The sequence below is a fragment of the Ostrea edulis genome, chromosome 7 (assembly GCF_947568905.1).
Source record: "Ostrea edulis chromosome 7, xbOstEdul1.1, whole genome shotgun sequence".
Classification (NCBI taxonomy): Eukaryota; Metazoa; Mollusca; class Bivalvia; order Ostreida; family Ostreidae; genus Ostrea; species Ostrea edulis.
In genome coordinates, this window is record NC_079170.1 from 70,373,311 (window position 1) to 70,384,064 (window position 10,754).

At 36.6% G+C, this 10,754-nt stretch overlaps 1 protein-coding gene across 2 annotated transcripts in view; it reads right to left on the reverse strand.

Moving 5' to 3' along the window:
- Positions 1-8,299, reverse strand: part of LOC125653281 (origin recognition complex subunit 5-like) — a 30,197-nt gene extending 21,898 nt beyond the window's left edge. Inside the window, exons 1-6 of one of the 2 annotated variants that reach the window (XR_008797256.1) lie at positions 8,133-8,283; positions 7,473-7,565; positions 6,847-7,044; positions 3,976-4,050; positions 3,425-3,536; positions 317-447 (exon numbers count right to left, since the gene is read on the reverse strand). Coding sequence is in view for 1 of the 2 variants with exons in the window: in XM_056145242.1 (XP_056001217.1) it covers positions 317-447; positions 3,425-3,536; positions 3,976-4,050; positions 6,847-7,044; positions 7,473-7,565; positions 8,133-8,240 (717 nt within the window). In the remaining variant the exon portion in view is untranslated. Of the gene's footprint in view, positions 1-316; positions 448-3,424; positions 3,537-3,975; positions 4,051-6,846; positions 7,045-7,472; positions 7,566-8,132 lie in introns of both variants that reach the window. The other variant, XM_056145242.1, reaches the window with a different exon arrangement.
- Positions 8,300-10,754: the final 2,455 nt, after the last annotated feature.

Consider the following 10,754-nt stretch of genomic DNA (forward strand, 5'->3'; position numbering starts at 1 on the left):
GTATTGTGAAGGGGGCGTACCGTTTCGGCCCCACATTATGTACATATATATATCAACAGTGTAATAGCATGAATCAAACACTTCTACTCAGAAACTTCCAAATCTAATGAATATCTCCTTTAAAATAAAGCAAAATATTTCAAATTCACTTATAATATATGTAGCAGAATTTTTTCCGCAAATCAGTATCCAGCTCTCAGATTCATTGGGAGCAGTTTCGAGAGGATATGGTTTCTGTAGCTTGAAACTCACAGACAGTGAGCCCCACAGAATGTTATCCCACTGTTCATTATATTTAACCTGTAAATTCACGTACCAAGTGCTGAAGCTCGCTGAGATTGCGACATACGATGTGGAACACACTGAGTACGAGACTGAGATACATCTGATAGAGATCCTCAGAGAACTCAGCTGGTGCGGATCTCATCAAGATCCTCAGCAATTCATCTGTGAAAGAAAAGTCATATAGAGTAAGCAGGCAGAAAGGCGAAGATAACAAACCGTGATCAATCTCATAACTCCTATAAAGGTGAAGACAACGAACAGCGATCAATCTCCTAACTCCTATAAAGGTGAAGATAACGAACAGTGATCAATCTCATAACTCCTATAAAGGTGACGATAACGAACAGTGATCAATCTCATAACTCCTATAAAGGTGAAGATAACGAACAGTGATCAATCTCATAACTCCTATAAAGGTGAAGATAACGAACCGTGATAAATCTCATAACTCCTATAAAGGTGAAGATAATGAACCGTGATCAATCTCCTAACTCCTATAAAGGTGAAGATAACGAACAGTGATTAATCTCCTGAAAGGCGAAGATAACGAACAGTGATCAATCTCATAACTCCTATAAAGGTGAAGATAATGAACAGTAACCAATCTCATGAAAGGCGAAGATAACGAACAGTGATCAATCTCATGAAAGGTGATGATAACGAACAGTGATCAATCTCATGAAAGGTGAAGATAACAGACAATGATCAATCTAATAATGCCTATATAAGCAATACAAAATATATAGTTAGGCAAACATGGACCCCTGTACACATCAGAGGTGGGATTAGATGTCTAGGAGGAGTAAGCATCCCCTGTCAACTACAGTATACAAAACCACACGAGGCCCACAGACCTTAATGGTAACCTGAGTACCACACAATTAAACATTAAAATCAGAAGTGCTGCCTGTTCATTAAAGAAATACAGTTTACTTTTGAAAATACATATGGGTAGGTTCAACTGTGATGCTTCATACCAGCATATCTTAACTTCATGAAAAATATGCTGGTGTGACGCTTTGCAGTTTATACACTAAAAAAATTAAATTCACTGTTTATATTTACATTCTACTTTCATTTCTGTCGGAATTCCCAGCCACTAAAGATAGATGTACTATATATTTATCAAGATTCATGAGGATATGGCTATCTTTACAACTTTTATAAACACAAAAACATTGGAAATATACACTCACATAAAAATACCCATGCAGTGCAATTATGTCATCAGTTTTTTGCAACTAAATGTTTCAATACCTATTCACCTTGACCTTGGTCAAATGACCATAAAATAAATAAATGTTTATTCGGTATATACATACATACAAACATACATACATAAATACCAAGGATAACCCATGAAAGCTCGAAAGCTTATTTCCAATGGGGTCCTTTGATGCACGGATGTTAGTGCTAGAGGGTCATTGAACCATGGTTCAGGGTTACGACCCCTTGTCTAATGATTAAAAGAAATGCCAGATGTGATCTCTACACATCTCTCATACATGTAGTTGCCAACTCACTCAATTTTGTTGGGTTACACCAAATTTTTTGACAGGTAACCCAATTATTTTTTATGACCTGACAGGACATAACTTTCATCCGATTTCTAGTTTTGGTTTTGTAAATTAGTTTGCGAGTGTAATTTCCAGTTTGCAGCAAAAGCTTGGATCTACGTAAACAATGCCAGGTGCATTACAGTTATTTATCAAAGCAGGTGTTAACAATTATCGGCAAGTTGTTATGACAAATCAGGGTTGAAGTCATTATGCACCAGGAACAGATCGCTATCAGGGCCAGCAGATATGCGAAAAAAAAAAAGAAAATGATACTTATAAATGTATCTACCACCAATCTGGGAAAACAACTTTTCATGCGTAAAAAAAGTTATTGAGGACAGTATAAAGCTTACTGTCCGTTGTGTAATTCACACTAATGTCTATTGAGTCTGGAGCTAAAAATGATCTGACAAAACATGCCAAAAATGTGAAATCATGTAAAAATACTTTAGCACAAAAGTCATCTAATCACTGTCGTCATTTTTGCCATCATCGTCGGATGTTAGTATTGTACAGAAAATAGATACTGAATCCCAATCTGAACTAAACAATGAAACCTTAAATGCCTTCTTATCATGTAAATCAATATGTGTCCTGTTTTAAATATTGTCCATCACCATCAGTCTTGAAAATTTCAAAATGTGCCACTGTCAGTTACAATGCTTCTCTTCAATAAATATACAATACACACATTTCTGTTGTAAATATTTTTTAAATATAAACACTTATAACACTTAAGCCTAGTAAATATGTCGTGAATGCCGTTACGCATTATGACCAGAGTTTTTGCTTTCCAAGGAGCGTCATTACCTTCCTTTTACATGTTGGAGGTTGGCAACTATGTTGTCTCTCCATTACAAAGCGATGGTCCCGGGGCTGACTATACAATTATCATAAATGTAATGATCAGAACAATAGGAAAGCCATAATACTTTAATACTCAACAGGACGCATGCAGACTGCTGTGTATTAGAAAGACATTGGACCGTCGGACCTGACCGATATGCAGTGTCTCAGGTCCGATGCGTCATTTTTTACACCGGCCCAGAATGTTCGATGTCTAAATGTCCAGTTTTGAACTTTACTATTTTGACACGGAGTCATTTAAATGTTTGTTATAGTAAAAAATATTGCAGAATCCAAATATGTAAATGAATGTGATTAAAACAGCATGGACCGTCTAAAGTATTATGCAGGAGCAATCCCCCGGTAAAAGAAAAGCTGTTAGGCCTACTAAGGATAAAATATCAATAGTATTACTATAGTATAATAAGATTTCCTTGATTCTGCGTTTTCACATGTTTCACATTTTTACATCAAGTTTTTCAGTCTGACAAAATTTGGTTCGGTCCTGTGTGTTCATTGATTACACAGGACTAAATGTCCTGTGTGGTCCAAAAAGCTTTCGCATACACTGAGACTGTGAGTAAACAAAACAACTGTTTCAGCACGTTTTGATAAATATCAAACTTAGTTTTATCCTCCTACATTCTGAATGAGGACATGGTTATTACATCTGAAGATATACTGCTATATCATAACACCCTACAATGATGATGTACATAAGAAAAGCAGCATACCTTTGTTATAGTCTGGGAAATGCACAACATAAGGTTCCTGAAAACCTGTGCCACATTGAAATTTTTCCCACACAATTTCACTCAACATGATCATGCACACATTGCCATCAACCTGAAAATACAAGTATGAAATCTTCAACCGCATCAAACAGCGAAAACCTGAAAATACAATTACGAAATCTTCAACCGCATCAAATAGTGACAACCTGAAAATACAAGTACGAAATCTCCAACCGCATTAAACAGCGACAACATTTCAAGCAATTTTCCTCTGTCCTAAAAGTTTTCATTGCGTTTTCATTCAATTGCTTGAGACAACTGAAGCAATTATTTGGTCATTTATTGTTTTAAACAATGGTATTTTAATGGGGTGGGGGGTTGGGGTTGGCAACAGAGGTCAGAAAACAGACATGCATGTAGATTTTATACAATAACAAGTCTTCTCCATTTGTTATCTACTGACAATTTCGAGGTACAGTACTTCTAAAACATGTGTAGCTCTTTTACTCTTGAAATCAATCTTTGCACACATTATACTTTAGAGACTTTACCAGTTCTTGTAATCGTAGAAACGCCGGTAAAATGTTGGCATCCATTTCTCTCAAACGTTCCGCTTTATCTAGTACCTGAAAAATATCACAAAACATCATCATATTACGAACAGTTCAACATCTCACTGTAAAAGTAATGAAGATACACATAAAATCTCAACACTTCCAGCTTTAATAATCAAAGCGCACCCCTAGGATACGTGCAAGTAAATGTACATGAGGCATGTTTATGTCACATGTACCAAAAGTCCACCAGCAGACCAAGTTTAATGGAGTTAATAGACCTTACAGTTTGCAAGATAAGACCAGACACATTTTGACCATTCATTCTAAAGCCTTAAAATTCCAAAATGAGGCCATACAACATATTCTTGTTCCCGGAGGTCACAGAGACCTAGTTTTGAAACACAAAACAAACACCCTTAATGCATCTGCTGATTAGTTTGATAATCCTAGGTCTCACAATGTGAAAGACATGACCCTAACACAACCAAGCTAACAGACAGAGGACGGACAGGAAAGTCCACACCATAATACGTCAGATCCACCTCATCATGAAAGTCCACACCATCAAAACGTCAAATCCACCTCATCGTGAAAGTCCACACCATCAAAACGTCAAATCCACCTCATCGTGAAATTCCACACCATCAAAACGTCAAATCCACCTCATCGTGAAATTCCACACTATAATACGTCAAAACGTCAAATTCAACTCATTGTGAAAGTCCACACCATAATATGTCAAAACGTCAAATTTAACTCATTGTGAAAGGAAAATTGAATATGAAGTTAAAAAATGATTGTGTTCATGTAAGTGAAGCAGCTTGTCTGAGTTTTATATGTGAGCTTGTCTGAGTTTTATGTACTAAGTGAGCTTGTCTGAGTTTTATGTACTAAGTGAGCTTGTCTTAGTTTTATGTACTAAGTGAGATTGTCTGAGTTTTATGTACTAAGTGAGCTTGTCTGAGTTTTATGTACTAGGTGAGATTGTCTGAGTTTTATGTACTAAGTGAGATTGTCTGAGTTTTATGTACTAAGTGAGATTGTCTGAGTTTTATGTACTAAGTGAGATTGTCTGAGTTTTATGTACTAAGTGAGATTGTCTTCGTTTTATGTACTAAGTGAGATTGTCTTCGTTTTATGTACTAAGTGAGATTGTCTTCGTTTTATGTACTAAGTGAGATTGTCTGAGTTTTATGTACTAAGTGAGATTGTCTGAGTTTTATGTACTAAGTGAGATTGTCTGAGTTTTATGTACTAAGTGAGATTGTCTGAGTTTTATGTAAGGGCTATTTCAGAAATAAATACATGGGGGGGGGGGGGGGGGGGGGGGGGGGGTCGGGAGGCACCTTTTGTATATACCAAGTACCCATTAAAAAAAATAAAAAATTACCCCATGACCCATCAAATTGATAAACTCATTTTACAATGACCCATCTAATTAAAAAAAAAACTAACCAGACCCACCACAAAAATATTTTTTAAAATGAAAACGGTAGAAATCTCGCGAGGTTTTCGGGACAAACATTCTAGTCAATGACGCGGTAATGCCTGTGCGACATTGTATCACAGTAGTTCTGAAGAAACGATGTCACATCAACAATCAAAGGCATCTATGGCGGGAATGTTGGAAAGATTGGGAGTCCAAACGATGCTATAATCATGAAATGGGTATGAATATGTTTATCCACGAATCGTTCGTCTTCTAATGGAGCCCGCGCCCGGAGGCCTCTATATCACCATCACACTGACTGATAAATATAACGCATCGGTACCCTCGTATAAATCAACTAAGGTTTGCCTATTTTTATTAGAAAACGGAATACCTATTGGTTTCAAAATATTCCCAAAATCGATGCACTGTAAACTGTAATAATCTACAGAACAGAGTTCGCCGCCATCACGTCCAAAGGGACCCTACTAAACGCGCCTCTAATTTGAAGAGTGCCGTAATGGAAAGTTATGCGCTGCAAAGAGCGACAACTGGAATAGTTCTATGTTACTTCCGATTTCCGATTTCGAAAAAACATTTTCAATTTTCCCTCCGATGTTTTGTAACCAACACGACAAGAGCGACAATAAAAATATTCCGAAAACTCAACACCCACGTGGCACAAAATAAAACAATAGAAACTACCCACTACCCATAATAAATATTTTTTTAACAGTCCAACAACGGACCAAATAAAATATGAAAAAATACGACCACCCACACAAAAAAATATCATTTGCCGCCCGACCCCCCCATTTGATCATTTCTGGAACAGCCCTAAGTGAGCTTGTCTGAGTTTCATGTAAGTGAGCTTGTCTGAGTTTCATGTGTGAAGTAAGTGAGTTTGCCTGAGTTGTATGTGTGAAGTAAATGAGCTTGTCTGAGCTTTATGTGTGAAGTTAGTGAGCTTGCCTGATTTTTATGCATTGCCAAGTGAGCTTGCCTGAGTTTTATGTAAGTGAGCATGTCTGAGTTTTATGTAAGTGAGCATGTCTGAGTTTTATGTAAGTGAGCTTGTCTGAGTTTTATGTAAGTGAGCTTGTCTGAGATTTATGTAAGTGAGCTTGTCTGAGATTTATGTAAGTGAGCTTGTCTGAGATTTATGTAAGTGAGCATGTCTGAGTTTTATGTAAGTGAGCTTGTCTGAGATTTATGTAAGTGAGCTTGTCTGAGTTTTATGTAAGTGAGCTTGTCTGAGATTTATGTAAGTGAGCTTGTCTGAGTTTTATGTAAGTGAGCTTGTCTGAGTTTTATGTAAGTGAGCTTGTCTGAGATTTATGTAAGTGAGCTTGTCTGAGTTTTATGTAAGTGAGCTTATTTAACAATGTATACAGTATCTTCCCTCTGTTTTGTCCTGATATTAGAGTTATACTCACAATATATACAGTTTCGTTAAGGAGATCGAGGTTCACACAGGTTTGGCGGAAAAGTCGAACAAAGTCATTCATGTTGTCACACCTGACAGGTGCGTCTGATTTCTGGGAACCTTGACAGGTGTATAGAGCACACAGGACTGCCTCGTACAGAAACCCCGAGCTGTAGCACTCCACACAGTTCACCAGGACATGCGGCAACTAAAAAGTATCGAGAAAAAAAACTAGTTAAGCACCACATGTGGCAGGTGAAAAGTATTTTTTTTAAAAATGTCATTCACTGCCATTCATGCATCAATCGAAAAGTAAAAAAGGCATTCTATTTTGGAAAAGGCATATATATGTGCTGTAATACAGGTACATGTATAAATAAATCAATGTGCTACATAAATTTACAGTGTATGTGTTATACTAGTATAAATCTGTGTGTTATACTTGAATGGATAAATCTGTTTGAAACTGAATCAAGAACTAAATCTATGTTTATCTATGTAAAAAGTTACCAATCAGCACTGACCTTTAACACAATCATGAATGTCAAAAGATATCAACCTTCAAACAGTTTTATTGAATTCTGTTGGATTTTCACATTTGACTTTCTATTGCAGTAAATACAACAGCACACATACCTTGTGAGTTTTGAGGACAGAATTGATGACAGCAGACTTCCCTGTGGCTGTGTGTCCATACACAAATAAAGCAGGAACTGTCATATCACCTCTCTACAACAGTAAAGCATGGTTATAATGAAGTGTCATCTCCCTATAGTAAAACATGGTTATAATGAAGTATCATCTCTCTACACAGCGATTTTTTTCCTTATAAAACTGGTACCGATAAACGGTACCATTCCCAATGCCAAAAACCATTGATTTTTCCCAATTTTGAGACTAAAAATTCCCAATTTACTTGCCGAAAAATAGACTGCTGACATCGTAATTTACTTAGTCTGTACAAGTTGTACAAGTTGACTAAAATGTTCACTTCCAGTATTAAATCGAAAGTACAGATCATATGGCAGTGCGCATGTTTTGTAGAGCTACGACGATTCTAAAATGAGGCTACGATGATTCCTTATGTAAATATTACTGTAAAAAGGTTACTATGTACACATTTAATATCAGTTCAGTATTCTGTATAAACATGATAAACTTAAGGCTAATGTCAAAGTCATCAACCATAAAATGAGCATGTTCATTGACCATGACACTACATCAAATGTGACTGAATGAACTTTACAAAGAGACAGGAACTTAAATCTTCATTCTGAAATATCATCTTGATGTTACCTTTCCAAACAATGTAGTTAACAGTTTAATCTGCGACTCCCTGCAAGGTAACAACTTCGTTAACGACAGAGTTTCCCTGTCAGGGGTTTCATCATTCCGGCCCTCCATTTACAGTCTGAAAAACACTGAAGAGATCGAGAATATCTAGCTACACTCTGAAAAACACTGAAGAGATCAAGACTCTAAAAAAAACACTAAATAGATCAAGAATATTTAGCTACTGTACAAACTATTTCTAGATAGATTGTGTATTGTGTACTCATTATTTGAGAATTACAGGAATCCCTGTGGTGTTTGGTTGTATTAATAATACATTGTATTATGAGATTATAAAATCACTCGTGTAGTAGTGTTATATATGTGGCTCTGGCTGGTGGGGTTAACCCTTTAGCTCGATCAACCAGTAGAACACTGTACTGTTAGGTCAGAGATCCCAGATCCCATTCTCATCTGAGACAACACAGGCTAGTAAAACACTGTTAGGTCAGAGATCCCAGATCCCATTCTCATCAGAGACAGCACAGGTTTAGTCTAGTAGAACACTGGCCTGTGATGTTAGAGATCCCAGATCCCATTCTCATCAGAGACAACACAGGCTCTGTTGCACTGGATTGAAAGCATGGAGTAATCTATATTCATTGATACCACTATGAAGTAATGATTGCAGTGATAAATTGTAAGATAGTACATCAAAGTCTATTCAACATAGTTTGACTTATAAATTGTTATCCAATGGGGATCCAGGTTAGAATACGTCCTCAGTACCCCTTGCATATAATAAGAGGCAACTAAATGGGGCAGTCCTTTAGATGAGACCATAAACCCCAGCCCTGTGTCACAGCAGGTATGACTTGATAAAGATCCCTCCCCGCTCAAAGGCCGAAAGCGCCGAGCACAGTCCTAAATTTTGCAGTCTATCACCAGCAACAGTGACGTCTCCATATGAGTGAAAGATTCTCGAGGGGGACGTTAAACAATATACAATCAATCAATATAAATTGTTAAATTCATCACACTGTATGGTTTTATTTATTAGGTTTGTCTGTTTTGATTTTGTTGCAATGTTTACAAAATTGTTATCAGGAAAATACACATAGGGAACTTAACGTGGATCGATCCTCATGTGACTTATCAAATCCGGAAAAACTGTATTAATTTCAACCCAAGATAGTTAAGTTTAATTAATACCCAAAGAAAATGTGTATGTTGTCACATTTTTATTATAAAGATGCCAGACATACAAAAACAGAAATATATGTTAAGGGCTGTTCCAGAAATGATCAAATGGGGGGGGGGGGGGTCGGGCAGCAAATGATATTTTTTTGTGTGGGTGGTCGTATTTTTTCAGATTTTAATTGGTCCGTGGTGGGATTGTTAATAAAATATTTATTATGGGTAGTGGGTAGTTTCTATTGTTTTATTTTGTGCTACGTGGGTGTTGAGTTTTCAGAATATTTTTATTGTCGCTCTTGTCGTGTTGGTTAAAAAACGTCGGAGGGAAAATTGAAAACGTGCTTTCGAAATCGAAAGTAACATAGAACTATTCGAGTTGTCGCTCTTTGCAGCGCATAACTTTCCATTACGGCACTCTTCAAATTAGAGGCGCGTTTAATAGGGTCCCTTTGGACGTGATGGCGGCGAACTCTGTTCTGTAGATTATTACAGTTTACAGTGCATCGATTTTGGGAATATTTTGAAACCAATAGGTATTCCGTTTTCTAATAAAAATAGGCAAACCTTAGTTGATTTATATGAGGGTACCGATGCGTTATATTTATCAGTCGGTGTGATGGTGATATAGAGTCCTCCGGGCGCGGGCTCCATTAGAAGACGAACGATTCGTGGAAAAACATATCCATACCCATTTCATGATAATAGCATCGTTTGGACTCCCAATCTTTCCAACATTCCCGCCATAGATGCTTTTGATTGTTGATGTGACATCATTTCTTCAGAACTACTGTGATACAATGTCGCACAGGCATTACCGCGTCATTGACTAGAATGTTTGTCCCGAAAACCTCGCGAGATTTCTACCGTTTTCATTTTTAAAAATATTTTTGTGGTGGGTCTGGTTAGTTTTTTTTTTTATTATTAGATGGGTCATTGTAAAATGAGTTTATTAATTTGATGGGTCATGGGGTAATTTTTTATTTTTTTTTATGGGTGCTTGGTATATACAAAAGGTGCCTCCCGACCCCCCCCCCCCCCCCCCCCCCCCCCCCCCATGTATTTATTTCTGGAATAGCCCTAACATCGGAATATCACACATTTTCGTTATACAGAGTAATTAAAATAGATAAAAACTTGTTGAAATAAAAAAAAATTTAATGTCAACAGTTAAAAAAAAACTACTAATTCATAAATATGTTTAAAGAAAATGTGGATATTGGCGAAATCATGTACATTATAGACATGCAGTAGAAGAAATACCAGCATAGGAGTTATTGCCCTTGGCAACATTTTTAAAATTATAAATAATTGATTATCTATGGAAAATATAAGCTTTTTCAGTATCAATAGTTTACCAGATATTTCATTTTATTCAGTGAATAAAATTCCTCTAAAAGATATATAAAATATAAGCTTTTCAGTATCAATAGTTTACCAGATATTTCATTT